At 38.7% G+C, this 27,990-nt stretch overlaps 2 protein-coding genes and 2 non-coding genes across 4 annotated transcripts in view; 1 reads left to right on the top strand and 3 right to left on the bottom strand.

The window, feature by feature from the left end:
• Positions 1-3,432, top strand: part of LOC139947912 (ATP-binding cassette sub-family C member 4-like) — a 30,426-nt gene extending 26,994 nt beyond the window's left edge. The window contains exon 32 of the mRNA XM_071945764.1: positions 111-3,432. Coding sequence (XP_071801865.1) covers positions 111-338 — 228 coding nt within the window. The 3' untranslated portion in view covers positions 339-3,432. The remainder of the gene's footprint in view (positions 1-110) is intronic.
• Positions 3,112-27,990, bottom strand: LOC139947913 (carboxypeptidase E-like). Its single transcript, XM_071945765.1, has 7 exons — positions 27,009-27,990; positions 10,966-11,174; positions 10,621-10,770; positions 6,394-6,688; positions 5,937-6,076; positions 4,722-4,827; positions 3,112-4,413 (listed from the first exon to the last, which is right to left on the bottom strand). Exons 1-7 carry the CDS (start codon positions 27,271-27,273, stop codon positions 4,112-4,114), a joined length of 1,467 nt encoding a protein of 488 aa, XP_071801866.1. The 5' UTR covers positions 27,274-27,990; the 3' UTR covers positions 3,112-4,111.
• Positions 8,576-8,675, bottom strand: Trnai-uau (transfer RNA isoleucine (anticodon UAU)). The gene is made up of 2 exons: positions 8,638-8,675; positions 8,576-8,611 (listed from the first exon to the last, which is right to left on the bottom strand). It is a non-coding gene; the product is annotated as a tRNA-Ile (tRNA).
• Trnai-uau (transfer RNA isoleucine (anticodon UAU)) lies at positions 9,947-10,046 on the bottom strand. Its single transcript has 2 exons — positions 10,009-10,046; positions 9,947-9,982 (listed from the first exon to the last, which is right to left on the bottom strand). It is a non-coding gene; the product is annotated as a tRNA-Ile (tRNA).

Below are 27,990 nucleotides of genomic sequence, written 5' to 3'. Positions count from 1 at the left end.
AATGCAATTAGAAGTTTCAGAGTTGGGAGGGTTTCTTGTATCATTAGTTTTATAGGACGTACAATTTTTAAATTTTTTTTTAACTAACTTGCTTCCTTTTTACACCATAGGGAAGTCCCTCTTCTAAAAGGAAACACAGCCCCACCCATGAAATGATGGAACAACCCAATGACTCAGCTTCCAGTGGTAGATCCTCTATGGCATTTGTCAATGAGGGATTTGAGGGGACATCACTTTCAGCAGTAGGGGAGTCAACAGACAGCATCAGTCCCTCTGATATTCAAGTAAGACCCACGTCAGTTGACTCTTCAAGTGTTGATTTGGACACTAAACTTTGAAGACTTTTGTTCAGTTTTTTAAAATTCACGTTTGTTGCAATAATAAGGACTTCAACTCATGGCACTTATTTTCTAAAGCAAATCAGGGGTCGATTTCACAAAGAACTTAGGACTAGTTTTAACTTGGGACTAGTCTTAAGTTAGTAGATATTAAAAACCTAAAGGCTAGTCCTACATGAAGGAAGAGTAAGTTATCCAAACTTGAGATAAGACTAGTCTTAACTCTTTATGAAATCATAGACATTGTGAAAGTTAAAATGGACTTGTTGAGTGTCTGTGTAGTGAAACAGGTGGTACTTTCTTCAGATTTAAAGAAATCCTGCTCTGTGATCTCCTTCTCTAGCTCTGAGGAACTTCCCAGAAGCTCCTTGAAATCGATTACTCCAGGGGTTACAAAAAAGGGGAAATGTAAACTCTAACTTCTAAACATTTTTCGCCAGAAGTGAATCTCACACCCATCTTTGAAGAATATATAATTCCAGGCCTGCAAAGTCAAAGCGATTCTGTACAAGAAATTACTTTAAGCATGTACCCATAAAACATGCTTTTAAAGGGAAGGTACACGTTTGGTCATTACTCAAAACAAATATTAACTTAAAAACTGACTTGGTAACGAGCATTTTATGCTCATGATGGGATACACCAAGTGAGGACACTGGTCTTTGACAATTACCAAACGTGCACCTTCCCTTTAAGCAGAAAGTTTTCAGATTCGTTTAGCGTTTTTTTTTTCCATTAGGTGAGCAGTGCCATAGTTTGCCATTCATGTTGTTCTTTGTTCTTTGTTCAAGTTAGGTTTTAGTGTTTTTAAAATGCATGCCTACTTTTTCAAAACATCCCATATTTTGCTGACTTGTTTTTGAGGCTCATTATTGTATTTCATTATTAGAGAAGTGTTTTGTTATTGTTCATTTTGTACTAATTTAAATACAAAGTTATGTTGATATTTCTATTGAGTTGAAGTTTCTCGAGTCTCAATCTCTGAAATAATTTGTTAATTCTTTGCTAAATTTCACATGATCCTAAATTATAATAGAAGTTCCAATATTTAAGAAGATTGTAAACAAACTTTCTCTATATTTATGTGATAGTAAGTTTGTTCGTTTACCTTACAAAGGAAACTTTACGAACACAATTCTTGAAAATTTCTTGAGGGAACATCTCATAATATTTGGTACCAACGAAAATGTAGTACATTATGTCGTAAACTTTCTTAAATTTTGCAAGCTGATTTTTAGAGAGTGCTTGTTATATTAGTGTGCAAGAGCTGAAGGCTGTGCTTAATAACGTATAAAATCACTTGCTTTTCTTATTTAGTAACACACTGCAGTGAACTTGACATGTTTAAAACTAGGGTATTGACCCATTTGACCTGACGTCATAATCAGAAAAATCTTGAATGCGCCATAGTGGTGGGCAATTTCACTGTGCATTTTCATATATAACTCTATGCCGTGCGATATGCAGTGAAGTGTGTTTAAGGCGACGCGGCGTTAATACACGTAAACCTAATTGACCACCAACATGGAGAGCTTAGCATCAGTCGATGCGTGTGACGCGCGTGCAAGGGGTCATTACCTTTGGTAATGACTCCAAAACTTAATAACCATTAAAACCTTCGTAAGAAGCACTGCATCTGCTGATAAAAAATGTTTTGTGAAAAGATTCCCTTTGAGGGAATGTGGTTTTAGAGAAAGGGATTTTTAAAAAACTGACTATCTGAGAAATGTTTTATGCATAAAATGTTTCTCAAATTATGTTTTCCAATTTCGGACTATTCTTCGTGCATGGTTGTAACAACTTTCAGATTCGCGGCGATATCTGAAAGACATTACCACTATTGAAATTAAATTTTCACAAGTTAGTCTTATTGTATATTTTACATTTTGTGAAAGATTGAAACAGTCGAACGGTTCCAAAAACCAAAGGTATGCTTCGCCATTAAAGGAAAGCTTTGTTATATTAAAGGCAGTGGACACTATTGGTAATTACTCAAAATAATTATTAGCATAAAACCTTTCGTGGTGACGAGTAATGGGGAGAGGTTGATGGTATAAAACATTGTGAGAAACGGCTCCCTCTGAAGTGCCGTAGTTGTCGAGAAAGAAGTAATTTTCCACGAATTTGATTTCGAGACCTCAGATTTAGAACTTGAGGTCTCGAAATCAACCATCTGAACGCACACAACTTCGTGTGACCAGGGTGTTTTTTTCTTTCATTATTATCTCGCAACTTCGATGACTGATTGAGGTCAAATTTTCACAGGTTAGTTATTTTATGCATATGTTGAGATACATCAACTGTGAAGGCTTTGACAATTACCAATAGTGTCCACTGCCTTTAAGTCTAAAATGCAGGGTTGGTGGGTTCGAATCCAACTTCAGTCAGATGACATTATTTGTAACACAGAACTCGGGAAGGACGAGTACAGTGCTTATCACACATTGTTGCAGGATAAAAAAAACCCAATTATTTAACCTGATGCAATTGTTTCATCACCTATTGGTTCAGAATGACCACCTTGTGTTTACACAGTTCTTCCTTCAGAAAAAAAGTCTTAAATTATTTAGTTTTAACTACTTAGATTTGTCCAAAATGTGGTTTGACAATATATTTAATAGATATGGTTAGGATATGACATAATACATTTGTATGCATTTCTTTTTATTAATTTGTAAGTATTAGATCAGACTGATTGTCTTGTTTAAAGATGACTACTGCAATTTGTTTTAAATGGTGGAGTGGAACTTTTAATATTTATTACTTCAAACTGAAAGAGTTTTCTTTTAAACATGACTCATCTTAAAAAGACTAATCAACTAAAATATTTGTATTGAATACTTTGTGAAAATGTCTACTGTACAGAACCAACTCAAAAATTGAGGTAAACAGTTTCATAAAATCACAGAAAATTCAGTTCTTGTAAAAGAGAAATATTTAGTTTCCTATGACATCTTGTAAATTCACCTAAGTGAAAAACTGCCTACAGTTTTCTGTGACAATTTTAAGTAACCAACATATCTATGCATATTGTTGACAGAATTAATAGCTGAAAGCAATTTTGATACAATAAATAATTATTGTTTTTACAGAATTTGTTGGTGTTTATTTCTCTCATAAAAAAACGTAGGACCAAAATGTTAAAGTTAGAAAGGGATGTTTCGATATCATTTGAGAACAATTTGTCAAGAGAGACTACTTATGAGTGATGTGATTTCCAGACAAATCTAATACAATTGTTTTTTTGACAAGAGGCGGTAACTCTTTACTTTATGAAATTAAGGTCAGAGTACAAACGGAGTGGGTGACTTACAGTTTTTACATGAACAATTTTACACACATAAATCAGATAGCGGAACAAAATGACCTGACAGATCACCTTTGATCCGTGTCCATTTCTCGCAATCTCCCCTCTCAGCCAATGACTGCCCTCTAAATAATCAACTGAGGTCATGACCTACTTGACCTCTGACCCCAATAGAACACATGGTTCCTCCTTGGAAGAAAGAGGTCACAACTTGCAACATCAAAACTTGAGAATGCTGACCACAAGAGAACAATTCGTTCCTTCTTCAAAGAATGATGCCAAAACTTTACAAAATTAAAATTGTGAATACATTTCCTTCTGACCTCTGACCCCAAAATATCTTATTGTTCCTCCTTGGAAGAATGAGGTCACATCTTTACAACGCTTATAATATTGAGAATAAACTCCCTTCTTAGAAGAAAGATGCTTAATTGAGGTCAATTCATACAATGATTTAAGATGTAGTTCAAGGGAAAGCTCTGATGTCATCTCTATTTCCTTGCGGTAGGAAATCTCGGTTCTTCATCAGGGTCTCACATTCTCCAAGGATCCCAAACTGTCTCAAAGCAGCACGAACTCCTCCTATGAGGTAACCCTCTTCCTCCAACTCTCCGGGTATATCAGTGCTCCGTTTGAGAACGAAGTTGACCCTTGATGGACGGTGTCTTCGGACTGAGATGACCATTGTTTTAGACTTGTACCCATGGGCGTGGACGGTGACAGTGTACACCCCTGGCATAAGAAGCCTCCAGTAGTCGCCGTCAGGTGCTTCAATTAAAAAGAAATTATTTTGATTAATTATTTTTCCTCAAATCAAATTTTCTCCAATGATTTTTAGCATGATGAAGACTTGTTCTTGTTTGTTTTTCATGTTGTTACTTTCTTCCAAATCTTAACTAACAATTATTTCGTTGTTTATTATCTTGTTGATGTTATCTTGTTGATGTTGATTTTCTTTGGTACATTTTATATTAACCTTCCTAGGCAGACTGTCTTTTTTAACTACCGAGGGACCGACTATATGATTAAGACAATAAATTCAACATTTCCTCATGTTATTATATCTTCTTTCTTACCCGAAGTGACGTCATGTGCTATACTTGGCCCTGTAATCCGGATGACTGCATCGGGTATAGGGTTCTTATCAATGTCAGTGACTTGACCTCTGATTCCTTTATGTACCTAGTAATAAAATCAAAGAAATACCAATATCAAATTCTGCATGTGACGTCCGTGGAAAAGGGCGCACTCAAAGTGGTTTTTATAAAAAATAGTTGTTCATGTGCTAAAAATACATAGGCCCTTTTCGAAACCATGGCTTCGGCATTGGATTCGGCTGCAGGCTCCGTCCTCCCGCATGAAGACGCGAGCGCGTACGCAAATCATGCGCAATTGTTTAAACAACCGCGGGGCCAAGCTAGCCTGAGCCGAATCCAAAGCCGAAGCCGTGGTTTCAAAAAGGTCCTGTGATGACGTCAATACTATCGTTTTACTGTAACAGCCAGAGGCTGAAGATCGTATGCCGATGGTGTACATGCTGGTATCCTCTTCCCTAACTCTTACACATTTTACTGTTGTATTTTTTCGCTCATTGTCTCTTGGCTGATAACAAATTGTTTCAAATACTTATTTTTACTTTTAGATTTTCACTGACTTGTCTCTTGTGACTTGTTTGGCTATATTTTATACACTTTGCTGTTAACTTAGGTTTTTGCTTCCCTTATAACATGTAGAGCGCCTTAAAGCCTTTGCATAAGGCGCTCTATAAATATTTTACTATCATTATTAATATTATTTATGCATATCTAGATTAATGGGGCTGTCATAGTTGTGCTCAATAAGATGTGACCTTGTCACGAGTCTTGGCGCTTAAAATAAATCTTTGGTGTCTGGAAATATTAATCATCCATGAACTTCTGTTAGACGCTCTAGCCTGACTGCTGCAGATTTCCTGTCTCACATGAACTTCCAAAAATCGTTACTTTTAACATACAAACTTGGTCCATCACTAGGTTTAATAAACTGAACTCCAAAGCACCACTGCCCCAGTCCCGGCCAGATTGTTTCGCGACCATCAGTGGTTCTAGACCATGCAGGAAGTATTGTGCGTAATCAAACATGTTCGTTAATGTTTGTAAATATTTCAATTTAGGTCCAAGTTGACCCTACATTTACAATGCGCGAAGGGAACAATGCGCACTACAACAAGCGTGCACGATCTGTAGTCACAAACTTGCACACTTTAATAAGCGTGCGCGATCTGTAGTCATGTTTAAGAGCATAAGGCCTACCAGTTCCATATAAGCGATGAGTGATTCTTTATTAGATTCCCACTTTCTCTTCAGCTCCGATTCTCGAGGAAACTTCTCGCACCCAAGCTCCAAGGTGATATCAAAGCAGTTACTGGAGAGGTAGCTATAATCTTGCATTCCTAAACAATAAATAACAATATTAATTGATTTTTAATTTCTTATAAAACAGGTCTACAAGAGCGCTGCAAGCCCCTGCTTCCCTGAAATGAACCCACGATACATAAGTTTGAAAAACAAAATGTACGGATGATTTTCTCGATAAGGTGACAATACTGACTATACTTTCAAGTTTAGTTTTTTTTTTCATAGAGCATAAGCCCTTTATGGGAGGTTCCCCAGTGATCTGTGCTCGGTCTAATTTGAGACCCTTGGGAGGTTCCCCATTGCTCCATGTTTGGTCTACATTCTACGCAAGTACAATGCGTTCTCTGTTTACCTCCGGACACAATGTACCAATCAGCGCCATTGGTCACGCCATCTCGAAATAGTTTGGCTCCCTGGAACCTGCATGGTTGCCGCCTCGTTGCCATACTCATATGGTTCAAAGAGTAGGTGAGAGCTAGCTCTCTAAACAAGACGTCATCTGGAGTAGCTGTATACATCTTACGATTGTTACGGGATTTATCGTAAGGGTAGTTGGCCACCAGATCTCCGTCGTGCATGTTGGCCGATAGAACGAACGAGTACTCGGCCATCCATTTCATGGCGGCTTGGGTCTCTGGCTGGCGATTCTGAAATGAAACAGACAAGATTGACAACTCATTATAAACAGTTTCTTATTTAAATGAAGGTTTGTCACAATCATTCTTCTTTCGAGCCCATCCTCTACTCTCCAAATGTAGAATATGCATAAGTGATGATATGCTTTATTATGTTGCTTTTAATAGCTTTAAAGCTGTATATGGAGTATGCCCGCTATACGAACAATATCGCAGACTGCTAAAGGCTAGCATTGGATACTGGGGAATTCACATTGGCAGTCATGTTAACAAATTTCCAATGGAAGAAAATCAAAAGCCCAACCCGCTTTAACAGTTGAGCAATCTTTCAACCACACCTTTCTTAATCCCCTCCTAGTCCTTTGGTGAAAATATTTGGGAACTGCATTATGGGATAGCCTGTCAGAGATGATTTTAAGGAGTCCATTTTCTGAAACAAACACTCAGTCAGTTCCTTCCCTCCCTTAAGTAAATTACCAAAACAGACTGCTCCAGGGGTTCTGGTGCCAGCTTGATGGTAATGGCCATGACATAGGCATATGTTTTAAGTAAAAATTTCATTTTCGCCAATTATTAGCGTGCACAAAAACCAATGTAAACCGCCTGAAAAGGTTTTCCTTCCTGATTCTAAGAAGCCTTTCTCTTCCACGGACTAATTTGGGGGTAATACTGATCAAAAATGGGCCAGGCACCCCGAGAATTATCAGGGTGAATTTTGAAGTTAACTTGAACCCGAATTGACAAAATCACAAGGGGTAACATTTCCCCAATTTGGGCCAACATTTTTAACATTCACAACGTTTTTATCAAATTTAGGCCCAAAACTAAGAAAAACACAAGGGGTAAGTCAAGCATTTTTATCCAATTTAGGCCACAGGTATACTTTTTACTCTTCACTATTAACAGGAACAAATCACTCAATCACCCTCCTTTTTTCTTTACTCATCGAATGATTTCCTTCTAGTGGATTCTATATGCCTATGGAGGTATGAGAATTATCAGGTCACTGTCAGCTCTACACTATCGTTGACCTCTTTTACAATGCTATTACTTATAAATGTCTAACTACCTACAGGGAAAATGATAAATCCCGTTCTCTGTGTCAACTCTTGATTTATTTGCCATTTGCGTGACTCTCTGGCGCTTTGCTGACTGCTGAAGAAAGACTGATGAATGCCCCGAAGTTGTCTTTTTAGATTTGAACACGATGGTCGGGATAAGAACCAGATTGTTACAAGGTTTGACAAAGTGCTTCAAGTATATAACTGAATGTCATGCAGTCGTTTTTCATTCCATTTCAACTTGCACTTTGAAAGAAAGTTATATGTGCCATGGCTCAGTTTAAATTGTACTGAAGAATATGATGTAAAACGGATACCAAATTGACTGTTGTGAAACTCCATCAAGTCTGACCCGAGGTCGATTTGTTTTTCTCTCGTCCTCTATTTGTTTCCGAACAAGCAAGTTGTACAAAAGCATTATTTCCATTTCATATTATGCAATAAATCACAATTTGATTTATAGCTGGTCAGGGGCACACAGGGAAAGTTTAAGAAAGTTGTGCCTTTGATGAAACATTAACGAAATTTTCACACACAGTCTGATCATATCGTGAGAAACTCAAAGATATTTGGCTGAAGTGCCATTGCAGATGTGACTTTTAACAAAAAATTTGAAGTAAGAAAGCAACATTTAAAAAATTGCAAAATGGCTGCCACTCAATGAACAAAATATGCGATGGCCCTATAGAAAAAATATCTTGCTCATGGCAAACTCTGATTGTGTGCCAAATTCCATACTATATCACAAAAGGCTCACAATACTCCTGCCGTACATTGGCCTATATGACCAAAAAAAACATGAGGAAGGTTTTGAGAACACTTTAGTCTAAAAATCAGTTTCCCCAGGTGAGGCTCGAACTCACAACCTCGGCATGCCTTGAACAGCCTCAGTGTACTGTTTATAAGTACCGCGCGCTAACCAATTGCGCCACTGGGGAACTCTGCTCACTTTCTCCAAACGAAAAATGACAAACGCAAAAGTAACACTTGGGAAACAAAAACTCCAGTTGTGTTATCCAAACAAATCAACCATAGGAATGTAGTGAATGTGTCCGTATACCGGACCATTGAATGACAGATTGTAAAGTTCTTATTGTGTAAAAAAAAAAGAGATTTAGCAATAGCATTATTTGGTATAATATGGCTAAGGGAACGCAATACCTTTGGTATACCCAAAGTGATCACTTTCTTGCATGCGCACTCCTTCATCGATCTTCAATTTAAAGTAAAATAGGATGTTACCTGAGTTGTATACTGTTAAAATTGCCTTTTTCTGAAAACCATCTTAAAGATGAAGGAAAGAATGGCATTATTGGTAAAACGGTTGAAGCAAAGCAATTCTTGCAGTGTGCACTTCACCGTTGATAATTTTTTTAAAGCAACTTAGATGTTAAGATTCCTTTTTGCTGAAGACCTCAACCATGCAGTGGTCTTATATACGAAACGTTGCCGATGTTAGAAGCGAAATTGATTTGCACAGGTGAAGCTCGAACTTACAACCTTTTCTAGAATAACCTCAAGATGCAATTTATAAAGTACAGTATGTTAACGGAGGAGGCCACTGGGAATGATGTATACTTGACTCTCCTCAATTATTGTTTCAGAAACTACAACATCAATCTAGGAGAATCAATCAAAGTCTTGAGAGTGAAAGGGGTCGCTTCGTGACGGTGCACGATGGGGCAAGATGGAACCACCTTAAGGGACAGGTAAGAGTCTCAAGACACTGTATTCTCATCATTTGTCATCCTTAAAGATAAAACAAAAGATTGCTATAATAGACCCTTGGAGAATAAATTTGCGAAGGGCAAGTCATTTTCCCTGTGTATACACGGACAGGCAAATCGATCAGGGCCTACCCAATTCCATCGAAGCTTTTAGCAGAATTTGTCCTGCTTAGCACAACTCTCGCTTAGCAGAAATCTGTTTCCAACTGTGACAGACCACCAGTGCGAGTCACTTGCATCTCTTAATTTTGTCTGCGGAATGCAAATATATATAACATAGGCCCCTAATATATAGATGCAAATTTGCATCATATATACTGATGTGTAGGCCTATATCATCCCTGAACATGTAAAATTAGTTTTTCAACAACATTATCAAATTGTTCGATTGGACCAGACACTTCATTACTGAATACTCACAATTTGTAACTACACATGATGTTACTTTTAGAACCTTATAAGATTTGAGAAAAAACATTTGATTCCCCAGGTGAGGCTCGAACTCACAACCTCGGCATGCCTCGAACAGCCTCAGTGCACTGTTTATAAGTACCGCGCGCTAACCAATTGCGCCACTGGGGATCTTGGCTTTTAGTTTTTAAACTCTCTCAAAGTGCATCAAAATCCTTTCATTTTTTTTTCTCACTTTGCCAAACTGAAGATGAAAGACCCAACGAGTTATGTATACCTTAAAAGGTATTTCTTGACTGTCTGTTGTGACCCCTTTTAGAAGAAGTGTTCTGTTTTACCAGAAGAAACGAAACATGCATTCTCCTCAGCAGATAACCCGTGTTTCAGGACTATTTTGGCTTCTTCATTTAAGATGTGAACTCACAACCTCAACATATCTTGAACAACCTCGATGCACTTTGAAGTCCCGCGCTCACTAAACGATTGCGCCACTAATGGGAAAGTTTTCCCATGAACTTCAGAGCTTCTTTGGCCAGTAAATCAATAAAGAAGAAAGAAATCGTTACACTGTCGAGAGGTTCCCCAGTGTTAGATGCTTTGGGCTGTTTAAGTCCATTGGGAGGGAGGTCCTTGGTCTTATTTTAGGCCCTTGAGGTTCCCCAATGCTCGACGATTGGTCCTAATTGCCTTTGGGAGGTTCCCCAATGCTCTATGCTTGGACTTATTCCAGGCCCAGTCAACCTACCTCTCTACTCTCATGTACTGCCCGTAGAAGGTGATTGTTTGGTCCGCCTGTTTGCTCATGCTCGTACATGATTCCGCTCAGGTCTGGGAAATCGCGGTTTATATCCACATTATTGGCGTTACCACGACCGTATCCAGATGGTACACGTCCCTGGTAAAATAAAATGAAGACATGCAAATACAACCGTTAATTTCGTTTCCTGTTCCTAACCAAGAAAATTTGAAAACGTAATGGTCTTATGGGATAAGCTCTTTCAGAATCTGATTTTTTAGTTCAGTTCTTCAGGGATTTTACGTTTGAGAGAAACGTTTGAAACAGCCACATTGATCCTCGAGAGCACCTTACCTGAAGAAGGTATCTTTGATAGGCGAGTTCGAAGCCATCTGGGTTCAAGGTTGGTAACAGGTGAATCCGGGTCTCGTTAATCAGCCGTTGGATTCGTTTGTTCTTCTTTCTGTACTCATCGCAGAGGTATTGTGCAAGGTAGAGTAGGAGCTGACGACCTGTGACCTCGTTGCCATGCATGTTGGCTACATATTTGAATTCTGGCTCACCTGGATACATGAGAAATGGCAAAGTTTTGGTGATTGTTTGTTTCATTGTCTTCTTTAAAGTGGGCACAATTAAAATTAAAGACTTTCACATCACATTTGTAGACATTTTTTTGAACAGTTTGAAATGAAATTCTTGAATATCTGAAAGATGTCTTGAAAAAATTTGAGAAGTTCAAAAGTTGAGGAAAAATCATTCAATAACGTTTGCCGCCCCACCCCTTCCCGTGTCAATGATCGACCAGACCCATGTGGACATATACGCAGGGACATTGGCTTTATGACAACATATGAAATATATGCATGAAGGACAGGGATCACTTCTTTTTTGTACATCACCTGGCCGATGAAACCACTCGACAACTCCACTATACAACTAAATGTGATCAAGTCAAACCATAGGAAAAAAAACATGCATAAATGGTCCATGATGGCTTCACATCGATTCGCACTCCCGGTGTTCACCGTACCAGGGTATCTCTCCCCAGGAGAGGGTGGTTGGCGGGGGTTAGGGCGACAAACGGATACCATCTTATCTCCAAAATGTCCCCTGCCGGTGAAATATTTCCAACTAACTTCAACAGGAGACTGCTGGATTTGACGTTAATTTTTCAGGCGTCTCTTGCCAATTGAATAACTGTACAAGATCAGATCGCATAACACCCACACGGTGCCAGGAAATGGTGGAGAAATCGCCCAATTATTCTTTAAAAAATTTTTTTGGAAAAGAGCCAAGTTTTGAAAATATGTGTTAATGTCCATTTTTGCCAGAACATCGTACAAACTCGTTCCCAAGATTAACACACAACAACATTGTCCTTCCAGATGTTATTCAATTACAAGAACCGTAACATCTGGTCAGCTGCATCCGAGGGTGAGTTCAAATTTCTTGTACTGTAGTCAGAAAAATGGTAAATAACCAAGTCTGTAACTGTCACATAACATACTCAACCTGCTTTGTGACTGCATTTCGCACCAATTTTAGAGAGGTCAACAAATTATTTTCTTTAGTTGAATACTTCCCGAACCAATTCATGGCTTAATTTTTGGCGGGATCCGATTCTGAGGTATTTCTGGATTACCGGTTTCAACATTTGTGTATGTCCAATTTCGTTCAAGGAAAAATCATTTTAGGTATATGTCTCGTCTGCTGCAAGAAATTGTGCCAAAGTAAGGGAATGACCAAGGTGATGACGTAAGGGAATGACGTAATTTCATTATCAGACGAGACAGGAGCTTCCTCTGCTCAGTTGCGAAGGTAGACATTTGTCACTGGTGACCTTCTCGAATCTCCAGAATTCAGACTTATCCCTTTATTCCTTAAAGATGCTGGGTAAATTTTGTGTTTTTCATTATTGCAATTGCCACGAAGACTTGAAATCACTGTTATTTAAATCTTCTCCAATAATTAGAAACGCCAATACCTCTCAGAGTCATCATTCTAAAATTACAGCCTAAATACCAAATACGTTTTCCATTGAAATCAACACTGAGATTAATGTCGATCACAAACTTTTTTTTGTAATCCACCTTCCAGAACATATTTCATTCAAAATCGAAAATCGAAACGTAGAAACATTTCATAAACTTACAAAGGACCGTGTAAATGTAATCTTCAACGACGTTAAAGGAAAACATAAATGATCGATAGAGCATTGGCACGAAATGTAATCTTCTTGACTTCGAATAAATCTTACTGCATTTTAGCCGTCTTTAAAGTATAATCTCTTGATGAACTAGAATTCTAAATGTCATCCTCACAACCTCGACCATGACTTTAACAGCCTCGATGCACTGTGTATAAATACCGCGCCCTAACTGTTCGCGCCATGAAATTTCAGAATTTCTTTGATCAATCATTTTATAAAGAAGACAGAAAATCTGTATATCGAGAGGTTACTTCGTGCTCGATACTTGGTCTTATTTGGGTCATCCTTGAGGATTTATCTGTGCTTTGGTCTTGGACCAGGGCTTGGTCTTTGGGCTTGGTTTCATCTGGCTATCGGCCAGCTTTAAGCGTAATCTCTTGAGAACTTGAAGCATCGTCCTCACCAGAGGCAGTGAATCATCAGTGTCTGAAGATTTGCTCCTGCAGGAATCGAAAGGAAACCCTGGAAAATGAGAGGATGCGTTGCTAAGACATTGGACGTGATCAAAGAGACCGGGATAAATGACACCGGAACCATGCAATCCGCGCCTTGGTCTCGAGGCCCCCGAGGGGGTATGACACCGAGCTTCCTGTCGGCGTTTGAACATGACTTCAACGAAAACATTCTGGCATGCGGCGCACTATATCACCATGGAGGAAGAACCCACGGAGTGACGGGGAGGGGGCGAGGTGTGAATGGCTGGCTTGGGTCGGATCAGGTTGCAATACAGTGACACTTGCCCTGCCGATCACCTTTTCTGTGGACCTATAATAGGCCCTGCTTACTGTAGGAGACAAGTTTGCTAAGGTGTAAACGAAATTTACAGGTTAGCAACAAAATTAGACGGCCATCTTGCGCGTTCAACACGGATTTGCATGGTGACGTCATTCATTTTTGTGTAAGCACCTGGAGATGCCTTTCGTGTGCTTACGGTTACCGGCGCTAGATGAAATGGATAACGTACACAGTAAGCACAACCCCAGCCGTTAAGCAGCTCTATGAAATTGGGTCATGTACCTAGCCTGAACATCTAATGTCACACATTAGGCTTAAGAGATACCCTATAGACTATGCCGTTGAGCCCACGTGCATATTCACCTTTGACCTCGCATCATTTCACATGACCTTCATGGTTCTGGAGATTTGCAGTCAACTCCGACGTACATGAGTATACATACTGTCACAAGGGACCAGTGTTATGCGTACACTGGTTCGTATTCTGACTCAAACCGGAACCAGAGATCCAGTTCGTACCTGGTCAACGAGGTTGCCCCAACTGGGAATTTGTTTAGTGACTGAACATGGTGTTGTTAAAGACTTACCGGCTCCTTATATCTAATTTGATGACTATTTTGATTGGGGTTGACTGATGTGAACACTCACGCACACTCAGCGACAAGCCAGTTCCAGTACTGGTCAACGTGGTTGCCCCATCTGGGAATTTCTTTCACCATCTTAGTAACTAAAAATGTTGTTTTTCAAGACTTTCCGGCACCTCATATCTTATTTTGATGAATATTTTGATTGGGGTTGACATGAACACTAACGCTACTCAGCGACAGTCCAAGGTCAGCAGCAGAGCAGACAGTATTGTTTTTAATGAACACCAAGGTCTACTTTCTGTCTCAGTGGACAATCAATTTGCACTAGAATTTTAAAAATGTGGAAGCCGTAACTTATGCTATGAATGAGCCATAACTTGTGCTTTATGGTTGTGAATGTTTGTGGCAATAGAAGGGGCCTGGAAGGAAGAGGAGGGGAGACCTAGATTTAAACCACTTGGGATTTGTACTGCTAAGATCAGGTTACACAGAATTTTACTAAATTTGGTGCTTCATATTTGGGGGGAGGGGGCATAATGTACCCTATCCCATGTTGTGTGTTATTAGTTACTTTTTGTGCTTCATGCAGCACGTCAATGATATTTGGCCTATGTTGACAATTTCTACAGAAGAAGAAAAAATAACTTTCCACATGAATTTCGCCCAGTACATTCTTCTGAGAAAAAACCCTCTATCTTTGCCCGTGCCCATTATACATCAGAGTAATTAGGCATGCTTGCACCACAATCTTAATTGATAAATATTGCAGGTGTGTGATTTATTTACAGCAACTCTTTAAAGGCAGTGGACACTATTGGTAATTACTCAAAGTAATTATCAGCATAAAACCTCACTTGGTATCGAGTAATGGGGAGAGGTTGAGAGTATAAAACAATGTGAGAAACGGCTCTGAAGTGGCGTAGTTTTCGAGAAAAGGCAATTTTCCACAAATTTGATTTCGAGACCTCACATTTAGAATATGAGGTCACGAAATCAAGCATCTGAAACTTCGTGAGACCGGGATGCTTTTTCTTTCATTATTATGTCGAGTTCAAGTTTTCACAGGTTTGTTATTTTATGCATATATTGAGATCCACCAAGTGAGAAGACTGGTCTTTGACAATTACCAATAGTTTCCAGTGTCTTTAATATTTAATCTTGCTGCCCAATTACCAACTATTCATAGTGCCATATTCTTAACTCCAGAAAATATTTAATGAAATTTGTCCATCAACAGTGGTATCTACACCATGTTTTCCCCTTTCAATAACATATTACCTCCTCATAACATTGTGAGTCAGATATATCCGGAACCTGATCACCGGAATTATTTTTCCGAGTATTCTAAACCTCCTTCATGAGTTTACCTTTCCGGGCCCTGCAACGTTGCACCTGGAGGTAGACAAATATTTTGGTTGTAATTTTACCGATTGAGTTACAGCTTACCGAAGTGACAGTTTTATTTAATTTCTCCCTACCAGTCACCTTCATTTAAATCAAAAATTTAGACATGTGTTTCAGGCAAGGAATCACAAAGAGGCCACAGAGTTTATGAACTGCGCGGGGTTTCCTCAGATGTGGCTTTCAGTCCCTATACATGATTTGGCCGATTTTCATTCTATACCTAATTGGGCATATTTTCAGTCCCTATATACCTGATCGGGCAGTTTTTTTACTCTATTCCGATTGGGCAGGTTTTCGGCCCTTTACCTGATTGTGCAGGTCTATTCCTAATCGGGCAGGTTTAAGTCCCTAACTACTTGGGCAGGCTTTCAGTCCCTATTTCGATTGGGCATGTTTTCAGTCCATATACCTGATTGGGCCAGTTTTCTGTCTCTAAACTTATATATGATGGGCAGGTTTTCAGTCCCATACCTGATTGGGCAGGCTTCAGTCACATACCTGATTGGTTATGTTTTCAGTCTCTACTTAGTTGGTTAGGTTTTCCAGTCCCTAACTGATTTTGGCAGGTTTTCAGTTCACTAAACTTATATGGGCAGGGTTTCATTCCCTATTGGGCAGGTCTACCTAGTTTGGCAGGTTTTCAGTGTCTCTACCTGATTAGGCAGGGTTTCTGTCTCTTCCTAATTGCGTACGTTTTCTTCAGTTGAGATTTTCCTCCCACATCTAAAACTGAGAATATTTCTTCATCATCTCCTCTTCACAGGTATCGTCATGGTCTACGGATCACAGATCAAAGCACTTTGGATGACTCTCTGGTTTCATTCAACACCAGAAATATTTAATAAACACTAATATAAAATAAATATATTTTCTGCTTAACATCTTTATTGGGAAATGTTCTTTCCATAACGCCAGATGTTGTCTCGAACTTCTTCATTTAAACGATCAAGACACTATTTGAACCCCTGGGTGTGTGTCATGAGGCTTGCCACTACCAATTTAAAAGCCCCCCCCCCAATCCCAAAAGATATCCTTGGCCAGACTTATTAATTTTGATATAGATTCCAGAAATTATTCGCAAAAAAATGTTTTCCAAACGACAATATTATTTGGTGGTTAGCAACATTCCCTGGGGTTTGTAACTTTTGAGTCTGACTCTAATTGGATGTGAAGGCGATGTGGTAAGCGTTCACTAACATTCGCCCCTTGTGTGTTAAAACGATCGTACGACAGTCAACAGCAATCAAGATACGTGACCATGACAATAACAACAGGTACTGCTTAGTTGGTTAGGTTTTCCAGTGCCTCAATGCCACCTAAATGGAAATAGAAACAATGAACAAATTTCGCCGAAGAAACCAAAATTTAGTTGGACCGAGAAAAATGGACAAGAACGGGATTCGAACCTATGAATTGCAGATTAACGTAGACTTAAGATGGCTACCTAGTCATAATGTTAATTTGTCAATTGTTTCGAAAAAAAGAAATTGTTAAGCAGTTTTTAACTTTGTAAATCGGAAAGTATATCAAAAAAGTTAAAGTTATTCAGGTCCATTATTCCGCGAGTTTTCATGTTTTTATTCATTAAACGAAAAAACAAACGTGTTATTTTCCCCCCAATCAAACTATTGCTTTAGACGAGAGACTCAGTATGGAACACGTGATCAAACACGCAAGGTCAAATTTTTAGGATATAAATAACTGTTGACATTAATGGATTATTGAAATCTGTTGGGGTTTGGTTGGGTTAAGTCAGCTGGCGGCTGGCTGTCCGAATGGCGACAAATATATTAAAAGTAAAAAGTAACGTTCTTAAAACAAAACAACCTGAACAAGCTTCATTACGACTGGAGGTCGCGTATATAATATTTAGTGATCGGATTATAATTCACATATGATTGAATGACTCTCATGACCGGTAATTGTCTAGAATATAAAGTTTCTAAGTGTACTTTGATTGGTGTTCTGCTCCAAACACCCGGTAAAGAAGGTCATAAAGACGGGTAAATTGCGGTAATCAGGAGGAGTCGTATTCTAAGACATATTCCATAGGGACCCACGGCGAACCTCAAGAGTTCTCCACCGCAATGGTCTTTAAATATCACAGTCTGACACATTTCCAAACACACTTCTTATCAAATTAATGTCACAAAGCGGTTTATCTTGGCCAAGCCCATGAAATAATATTTTATTCAATAATCATGTAGTCTGAAGGCAATGAATTATTGGCGATAAGTTGTGGAGTCATGAAGCATTTATGATCATGAATGTTTTAAAGGGAAGGTACACGTTTGGTAATTACTCAAAACAAGTATTAACTTGAAAACTGATTTGGTAATGAGTATTGGAGAGCTGTTGATAGTGTAACAAATTGTGAGAAACGGCTCCCTCTGACATAACGTAGTTTTTGAGAAAGAGGTAATTTCTCACTAAAATATTAAAAGACTTCCAGCTTGAAGTCTTTTATTTCTATCTGAAAGCACACAAATTCGTCCAACAAGGTTTTTTTTTTTTTTTCTTTCAACATTTTCTCGCAACTTCGATGACTAATTGAGCCCAAATTTTCACAAGCTTGTTGTTTTATGGTTATGATGGGATACACCAAATGAGAAGACTGGTCTTTGACAATTACCAATAGTGTACAGTGCCTTTAAGAGCAAATACCCGAGTTGAAACGCTGTACTTGATTTTACTCGCTCAAGTTTCCATTTGGTGCTTGATATGTTGCATGTAGCCCCTCCTTTTGGTCTCTATTGTACTCTTGGAATCTCGGGAATTCTTTTAAAGATTTCGATTGGGCACATCTGTTCAAGAGGAAAAGAACTGTCACAGAATTGCTGACTTTTGCCTGCATGGTTCATGCACAGCATTGTGCTATTAGTTCCTTTGATTTTGACATATGTTAGGCGCTAAGTTATTCCCTTGTTCTTTTACCACAGGTATTCCATGTATAGATGGTATGCTATAGCGTTATGTAAGGCGCAGAGCCTAAGGCATCTGTTAAGGCACAGAGCTGGCGGACATTTTGAGGTACCTTCCATGCAAAGTTTCTGTTGTAAGAGTGAAGCACATTTCAACAACGCCAAAAAATCCCATCGAAAATTTGTATCTTCAAATTGTGCACTATATAGTAGAAGTGATCCAGTTTTTAACCATGGAGATGTATACTTTAGCTCAGGAGGAAAGGGGTGCGTTAAAGCCGAGAGCTGTGGGAAGTTATACAGGGAGGGGCTCCCTCTAATGTAAGTTTCTTTGGGGGAAATAAGTGCAGCTTATTTTTACAAAATAGTACAAAAAGAATATTGCAGATTTGTATCTTCAAGTTGTGCATTGGTGAACGGGTTTTGAATCATTCTAATATTTAATTGCTGTATCCGGCCCGCCTGTCACCGTCTATCTTTAAAGAGGATGGACACTATCGCCTACTTCAGTAATATTAAATTTCTTGTTTACAAGCCAAGGTATATTCCCTTTAAACCTTGAAACCATTAACGATGTTATTATACTTGGATCATGATTCACTATAGGTATTTGTCTCATGTAAATAATTTTAATGCATAAGTACAACCTTGAAGCTTCGTAGTAATAGTAAAATCCCCCATCAATTCGGTAGCATCAACCGTTTACTGAGAATTGTCTCCTATAGGAATTCAGTGTCGAAACTATAGACTGACATTTGGGGTTGCACAAGGGGTGCACCATTTTGTATGGTGTTGGGCACTTCTGGCGGATTAAACAAAATTCTTATTTACACGTGGTTCTTATTCGGTTTGATTTGGAGAGGCACCCCAGAGAATGGTTTGTTTAGGAAGGGGAGGGGGAGCGTGACCCTCATTTCTCCCGCGTTAGATTAAGCCTACCATTCAAACCATACATAAATCATACGTGTCCTAACATTGGGCACTGACTGGGTGCAACCATGATAACTTGACTCGATTGCCACTTTTGACGCAACTTTATTGATTTGCCGTTTTAAAAGTTTCTTTATTCCCCTTGAGATGTATACTCCCTAATCTTGGGCTATATGAACTTAAAGGTAAATATGTAATCTTTTAAAGAGACGCCCAATCCTCATTTACCCTTCCTGTCGCCATCCTAAACGCTGGTGACATTTTCTCTAATTTCCATCAATAAAGAAGGGAACTACGTTTGTGGAAGAGGGTCTTTAAAATATGACCCACCTTCATTTACCCCACCCCGGGCAGTTTCCTGACGCGAGTTACGTTAATGAATGATTCAAAGGTCTTTAAACTGATGGTGCTAAAGAGCAGATAAGTAGAATTTGTTCCAGGGGTAAACAAGGCTCTCGTCATCGGTAGTCTTAAGAAAATTCCACCACCAATCCCAGATTATAAATCTTGACACAGTCACCTGTTTTGACAGCTACACAAAATGCTGATTCAGCAGCTTTCTTGGGTTTTGTTGGGATGGATCAGTCGCTACCGTAAACATTATACTCTCTCAATATGAGAAATAGCGAATGTGTGTGAATGAAATCTAATTCCTTAAGCCCAGCCCGCGGGATCCCTCCAGGGCTGACGGAGAGGGGTGCCTCGTTAACTTGATTCAAGTCGGACTTCCCGTGTCAAAACCTTTGTAGCGTGCGCACGGGATCATTAACGTGAGACCAGGCTTGACACAAGTCTAGACGCCTGCTAGGAAAGTCGCCACTGTAGACGAGCCCGAAAGGAGAAAAATAGGGAAAATGATGAAGGCCAGACGGCCATGGCGCGCCGTCTTATGGGATTGGAATTTTTGAAACCATATTCCAAATCGTTTAACTAGTCAGCAATATAATTATTATTATATAATACTGGACCCGCAATATATGACTTCATTGAAAGATTTGACACATTACAGAACTATGATTTATAATCAGGGAGTTAACTTTAAAGAGGTTTAACAGATTTTCCTGAGGAGATTCGGTAAAAAAAAAAAAAAAAAAAAGTGTTTTTATTGTCAACGTTTTGTCAACGTTGCTGATCTATAAACCAAATCATCAAAAATTTTTTTTTTTAAAGTCACATGTAAAAGCTTCAGCTAAACACAATGGTAAATTCTTGGATGTAAGGATTTTGTACCGTTTGTATTGTTATTTTTTCGCCCAAATCATAAATTTGATTTATCAAATAAATTTATGAAGAATTTACTTTCATCTTGAAAATAGCTCGAATGTTATATGCATTTACACATGTTCATGTTCCAATGAACTCTCTTTTTGTCAAGCATTCCATTATTGATGCTTGAATTATCCACTCAGCTTGCTTCCGTACCTCAGCAAATTGATCACAGTCATGGATAAGAAAGTATTGGATTATGTCCAACATTGATGAAGAATGCTCCTGGGGGGTTTTGTCCTCATAAGTTCACACATAGATCATGCCCTTCGTTTAACCTACTCCCGCTGAGTTCAGTAACATACTGGAAATTCGTTCAGTCATTCAGTGTCACAAAACATTAGCACATTATGACACGTTATTACACGTGCATTATTCTGATAATAAGGAGAATGGGCGAGAAAGTGTAGATTGGTGAATGGAATGTACGAGCAGAAGTGTACATTGTGGTCACGAATCTACACTTTAGAGTCTATTCTCCGACTTCAACTATTTCCTCCTTTGGTTATGTAAGAGTTTCAATGAATTGGATTTCTCAACTATATAGTTATACTATCTTGTTTCGTATACCTGTCAAACGACGGTTGGGTCAATTTTATAATTATTGTACACATATAGGCACAGTACTAGCAAAATAATCAAGTACAACGTCAGTTTTCTCAGCTAACACTAGATTATGTTATACGTAAGTGATTTTTTCTGAACTGGAAATTGTTTTTGTAAATTAATTGGAAGATAATATAATTATTATCAACTATGTAATGGCACTCCATGCCATCTTTTAGTTCGGAGAGGCAATTAATTTCAAGTTGAACCATTTACTTAAGTCTGTAATGAACATACACACAGCTGTAGATTATGATTACGAATCTACACTTTGTAAAAATAATCTACACTTTCAACAAAATAGTGACGTCACAATAATCGTTTAACGTATATTATTAGCGTTATTCGGATAAGCAGTTCGTCGTCGTTTTAATGCTGCCATTACGGCAGAAGGGTATATTTTTTTACGGTTTAAACATACGTTATTTCGAGATCGGAAAATGCGGATATTTGTTTAATAACGATTTCGTATTCTTTTACAAATTATCCGTTATTACGTATTGATGAACTTTGATGATATGAAAAAGGAGACAACTCAAAACTAATTCAGCTGTAATTATTATAGGCTAAGTGGGAATCATGACATAAGACGTACAATTTTCCATGTTTCCAGTGTAATATCTTGCCTGCCAGAAAGGCCATGGATAGTACAAAGTCACTATTTTTGTCAACATGAGTTTCTAGGTTCAAGCCATGGATTAACCTCCCACATACCGTAGCATGACGACATACTACAGCAGTAAAAACGCAAATACCCCATTGATTGAGTGTTACGGCTTAACGATTCATAAGATTGCTGAATGGTAACCAAAACAAACTCTTGTTGATCGCAATGTGACAGTCACCTGCTGCTTTTAAAGTGTCCGTTGGCAAGGTTACATCATGGTTACACGGACATCTTTTCACCCCAAAACAACCCATTAACGCCTCCGTTCCAATTAAGGGAAGAACTTTTTTTTTCCCAATTAAAGGAGTTCAAGTAACCTGCGTGGTAAACAAATCTTCGACAGATGTTCAGTTAAGATTGCTTCATACTCTATTGACGTGGGGAGAGGGGGATCGATCGTATGTGGGCTAGAGAGAGGGGGGCCCTATCGTATGCACTGGGATAGGGGGCGGGTTAACATGTGGGCTCTCTTATATTGAACGTTATGACGCGGACAGCACTACGACAGTGGCAATTTTGATGCACAGAAACACCCCCCCCCCGCGCAATTCGGGTCTACCATTTCCACCATTTTGGGAGTCAATTCCATTGTCTACATCTTGACTCCCAAAATGGGGGACAGACTGCGCGTCATGCAAATCAGCAATACACGTGCTAATGTTGCACTAGGTTGTATACATTTTTTATACTTTTACCTGCCATTACAACTTCTTCTTTTGGTAATTTTTCAAAGAAGATTTGTTTCTGTAACGGTGGTTCCGTTATAGTTTGATGTAATCATTCTTTACCTCCATTTTATTATCACCTTCGGTGTCACCAAACGGTACCGCTGTTTGACCACTATACAAAGTCATTTAAAACAAATTGTTATTAAGAAATAGTCAGAAAGACCTTCAGAGATTATTTGTTAATTTACGCATGCCTGATTCTCGACCTCTCTCGCCAAAGTAACCGGAGGTGTTTTTCCCACTCGAGTCGGTCTTCATTGTGCAAAGCAGATTTCCTACCGGTATCCTCTCTCTTTCTGCAAACCGGAGATCCACTTGTCTTTCAAGGGACGGTGATGTGCAAACATGATACTTCGGCAAACATATATGGAACAGCCTTATCAAGAAAGACTGAAGACTCTGGGTCTTATGTTGCTGTCTGACAGAAGAATTTTTTTAAACATTTGCTTTATTGTAAAACTGTTGATGTCCACTCGGTATAGTTTTATGAATGACTTAACTAATCTGTCTAAAGTTAACTCCCGTCACACAGAATTGCTCACTTTTCATCACCTAAAACCTAGGACGGATGCTTATAAATTTTCTACCATTGTTCGCTTTCCTAAAATGTTCTCTGAGCTCACTTTGGATACCAGGAATGTTTTGATTTTGGAGGGGTACAAGTCCTTTCGTATGAAGCTGAGGGGGGGATTTTTAGTATGTTAAAAGTGCTAGTGGTTTTAATTGTCTAAGGGGTCTTTGTGCTTTTTGGGTGGTGTTTGGGGAGGCTCTCTGCTATCATTGTCCTCGGGCCCAGTGGGTTGGCATGAATCTGTGAGGGTGCACTCTGTGCCAATTTTATTTTTTCTGGTTTTTTTTTAGTCCATTCTATGTTTTTTATTATTTTCAATTGTTGTCCCTTCCTCTTATCGCTGCGGTGTTTTGATGTGGGTGTAGTTTTTTGTTTTCTATAGTCTGATTTTGTTGTGTTTTAATGATTTCTATTGTGTGATTTTCTTAAATGTTTCAGTGCAATCACCTTTTTATATTGTATAATTATATTTTTATCGTTGGCAGGGGTCTGGTTTTACACATCTTTTGATGACAGTTTTATACTTTTGTTTTAGCCTTGACAGCCCCTGTACAACTTGCAACTATTGTGTATGTCTAAAGATTTAAAATAAAATAAATAAATAAATGTCCGATTAGATCAGAGAAGAGTCCTTTCTCTTGGAAACACTTCAGGGTCAACATTGATCAACATTGATCAATATCCTGATCCGAGGGGCCTTATCCATTTCGGGTCAGGCTGACCAAGAAAGTAGTTAAAGGATGGGATTTCAACATGAACTCTGCTTCAATTTAACCAGCTATGTTGACGGTGATTCCAGATCCAGGTCAATATTATGACCCGAAATTGTTTACAGAGTATACGCCTCTTGCGGCGCCCTGTTCCTTGTTTAATATTTATCTTGACTAACACTTCCATATGTCTCAAATTAAATTTTGCGTTTCAGTTAATTAAATCTGAATAATGTTTATGATGTGTTGTTTACTTATTTATTAATCAAAACCTTACGTCATTCGCTGTCATGATGTCAACACTGTTACTTTTTTTATTAGCTTTGCCGTGCACTTTAATTTTTAGTATCAATATATTGTTTCGTTTCCTAAAACATTTTTTTGGAGCACCGTAAAGATTCTTCTCATATTATGTTTGTTGTTCCATTTTTGTCTGATAGATCTGATCAACCAATGGCCACTCTGACCAGCCTTCACGTCTCCCTACGAGTTATGACAGCCAACAGTCTGCCTTGTAAATCCGTGAGTGCATTATTTATTTATTTTACACCCAACATACTCCATTTTTTCCTAATTCACATTATTGAGAGTTACTCTTTAAATCCCAGAACAGGGAAAGTTGACTTGTCTCAAAATAAGAAGGAAATTAGAAGTATGTCAGATGTCGCCTAAGGGTTTTAACATTTTAGTTACTTACAAGACCCAAATTGATACATCATTCCATCTCTAATCTTGCGTTGAAAGGACTATACGTGAATGGTAAGGGTAGCCAACTTTAGTCTGCAAGCTTACCGATAACAAAACTCCTACTAGAACCATTTTTCCTAGAAAATATTTCCCCCTGAAATAAAACTGCATCTAAAAGCCTAATAAAACACAACAACTACTTTCGGTTGTTACCTCCAAATTAAGGACATTAATGTGTTTGACATGTTGAAAATTGTGCAGAGTTTTTCACTGTTGTCTTCTGAATCGCACAACGAATTTCCACAGTTTTTGTTCATGATATATTGTTGATCACATATGGACACTGCCTGAGACTATTGTGTTAGCTCTACCAACTCCGTGTAGCACTGTTTACCTTAAGCTGCAGGTTGAAAGTAAAATGTTCTGATTTTTTAGTTATTAACTCTACATCTTCGATACCGCAAAAATGCTGGCCTAAATAATGAAAAATGGACCCTTAAATTCATAAAAATATATGTTTCGTTGACATTCCATATAAATTTGGAAATATACAACTGACTACACTGCAGTTTGTGATGACACGACGTGACCCGAAAAGCTCAAAGGGTCACCATAGATGTAATGTGTCACATCATCCATGTGACTGTCCCTGCTCAACATGTGTCGTTCAATAACCACAGTGACCCCGAAATTTTTCTGACAGACACTTCACGACCTGATATTAACCCTCTGCACGTCTTGTCATGTTGGTTAGTGATAAAGATTTATGTCAGGAAGTTTTCGGTTGAAAAATTTAAAGTACAATTAAAGACGTTGAACACGTTTGGTAATTGTCAAAGACCAGTCTATTCACTTGGTGTGTCCCAACATAAGCATAACATAACAAGCCTGTGAAAATTAGGGCTTAATTGGTCATCAAAGTTGCAAGAAAATGATGAAAGAAAAAACACCTTTGTTTGACGAATTTGTGTGCATTCAGATGGAATAAAAGACTTCTGGCTAGAAGTCTTTTAATATTTTAGTCTTTCTCAAAAACTACAATACTGCAGCGGGAGTCGTTTCCCAAAATGTTTTATACTATCACTAGCTCTCCAATTCTCGTTCCAATGCTCGTTTTTTCTCGTTTTTTTTCCCGAGTTATTACCGAACGTGTACCTTCCCTTTAAGGTATACTCCTTGGTAAACGGTTCTCAACAAACAAATTCTATCTGACAAGTAGATACACACATGGTGTTACCGCTAACCAAAAAAAATAATATATCGATATTATTATTATTATCATTGTTTTTGTTTTTTTTGTTTTTACCCATACACCGATGTGTGTTAGCACTGTATACTCAGTACTTTCTCGAGTCCTGCGGAAAAGAAATTTCACATGCATGTTACTCGGGTTGATACATAAACATGGCCATGCAATGTCTCAAATCCAATACAATTAAGGTTTTATCGATTCGAAATTGTGATTTGATTTATCATGACCTGAAGGTCAAGTGGTTACACGTAGTGAACCGTTCATCAATATCATTTGACATTGAGACAAACGGGTGTTGAATGCTTTATGAGTAATGATAAACAGACATTGGAACGGAAAGAATACGAAATAAGTTCCTTAAACGCACCTGTGCCTATACCGACCCTCGCCCACCCCACCAACCCCACTCACCCATTCTGCGCGCCCCACGACTCGCCGGTCGGGGACCCTCAAAGGAAAGCATATTAAGGCTGTCAAACGAGAGAAAAATGCCTATATAACAAGTAACAGCTTGGAACATGCGTAGAATAACAAATCTGTGAAAATTTTGACTCAAAAGTCCTCCAATGCTCGTTATCAAGGTATTTTTCTTGGTGCTTACACAGTTATTTTGAGTAGTTACCAATACGTGCCTTTAATCAAGAATGTCAGACACAACCAATATCAATGGCCATTGAAATATCATCACACCCCTGTCTCGCCAAAATGTGCAAATTTATACCGATTATATGACTTTGTGCCCCTTGTGGTGACAACATGTCGCCATTGACTATTTAGACGCGTTGAGATAACTCCATCAAAAAAAAGTTGCACTTCTTAGAGTGAAATTACTTACACCTTGATGCTGGATCAAGATGTCTCACTTGGATGCCGCGAAAGCAATTTTCATTTTAACTAGACCTTTGAGAATTCATGTTTACTTCTACAACAAAATAAAAAATCAGACATAACCGACTCTGTATTGGAATAGAAACTCTGTCCACGTGGGGTTTTCCGCATAGTTAACTCCACTGACCCCCAGTTTTTATTTTGACGATAATTATAATGCAGGGGTAGTAGATGTGTGGTTAACTTTTTGTAACAATGTAATAAAAGTACCATCATAAATTAAACCTGGTTCTTACCTACTTCGTGTACCCCTGGGTTATCAGATATCTCAAGCACGTATAGCGTACGATCTCGAACGCTCTTGCCGATGTCATACAATCTCATGATGTTTCGGCATTTCCAGGCTATGCTGTGCAGGTGAACAACCATTTGGTTGTGATTGTGGTAGACAAAGTTGATTTCGTCTCCATGCTGTTGTGAAGCCGTAGCAACGCTCCAGAATAGAGTCAGTAAAGTTAGACTGACTACCAAAGATGGTAGGGTGGACCGGTGAGATGACATGATGCACCACAAATTCCACTAGTCCTTACTTAATCAAAAACACCTGCCTGAGAGTATATGTAGAGACGTTCCCCTTCAATTATAAAAACAGGTGCAGCAAATACAGGTGTCGAAGAAAAATTAAACTCAACGAGGGTTAATACTTGAAGGTCTTATAGATAACATATGAACTTGATATCAAGTTCTGGTCCTCATTACTCGCTAGTTATCCCAGGTCTGAAACTCCTCTCACTCACGACGATTACCGGTCTAGTTCCATTGACTTTCCCGAGAGATCTGATGATGATGACACGCTGTTGTATCACACGGGACATCCGTTGGTTAACCGCAAACTCAAGAAACTTCAGCAAGAAACAAATTATACTCTCTTCGGATTTCTCAGAACAGTCATTGATATTTTAAAGTGGTGTGAGGTATGATGAGTGGGTGATATCCACTAAGGGGGACGGCTTAGCTGGAAATAAATACCATACCGTGGAATTCATCTGATTTCCCCGTGAGCTGTCGAGGGGATGGCATGACCAGAGGTATCGACAGAGACCAATGTGGAGTCATTGAAGCTCCTCCTTTATCTCACTGCAGACTTTCTACAAGGGGTTGTTTTATATGAACCCACACCTCGCGACGATCAGGTCATGCGAGGTTCACGTAGTCTCCATGCGTCTGATGTTTCAGTTTCTGCTTCGTGACTGTTGTGTGAACGATTCAGAGACTAGT

This window comes from Asterias amurensis, chromosome 15, assembly GCF_032118995.1.
Source record: "Asterias amurensis chromosome 15, ASM3211899v1".
In the NCBI taxonomy this organism is placed as follows: Eukaryota; Metazoa; Echinodermata; class Asteroidea; order Forcipulatida; family Asteriidae; genus Asterias; species Asterias amurensis.
Note: the sequence above shows the minus strand (reverse complement) of the source record. Positions and strands in the feature narration are given on the sequence as shown.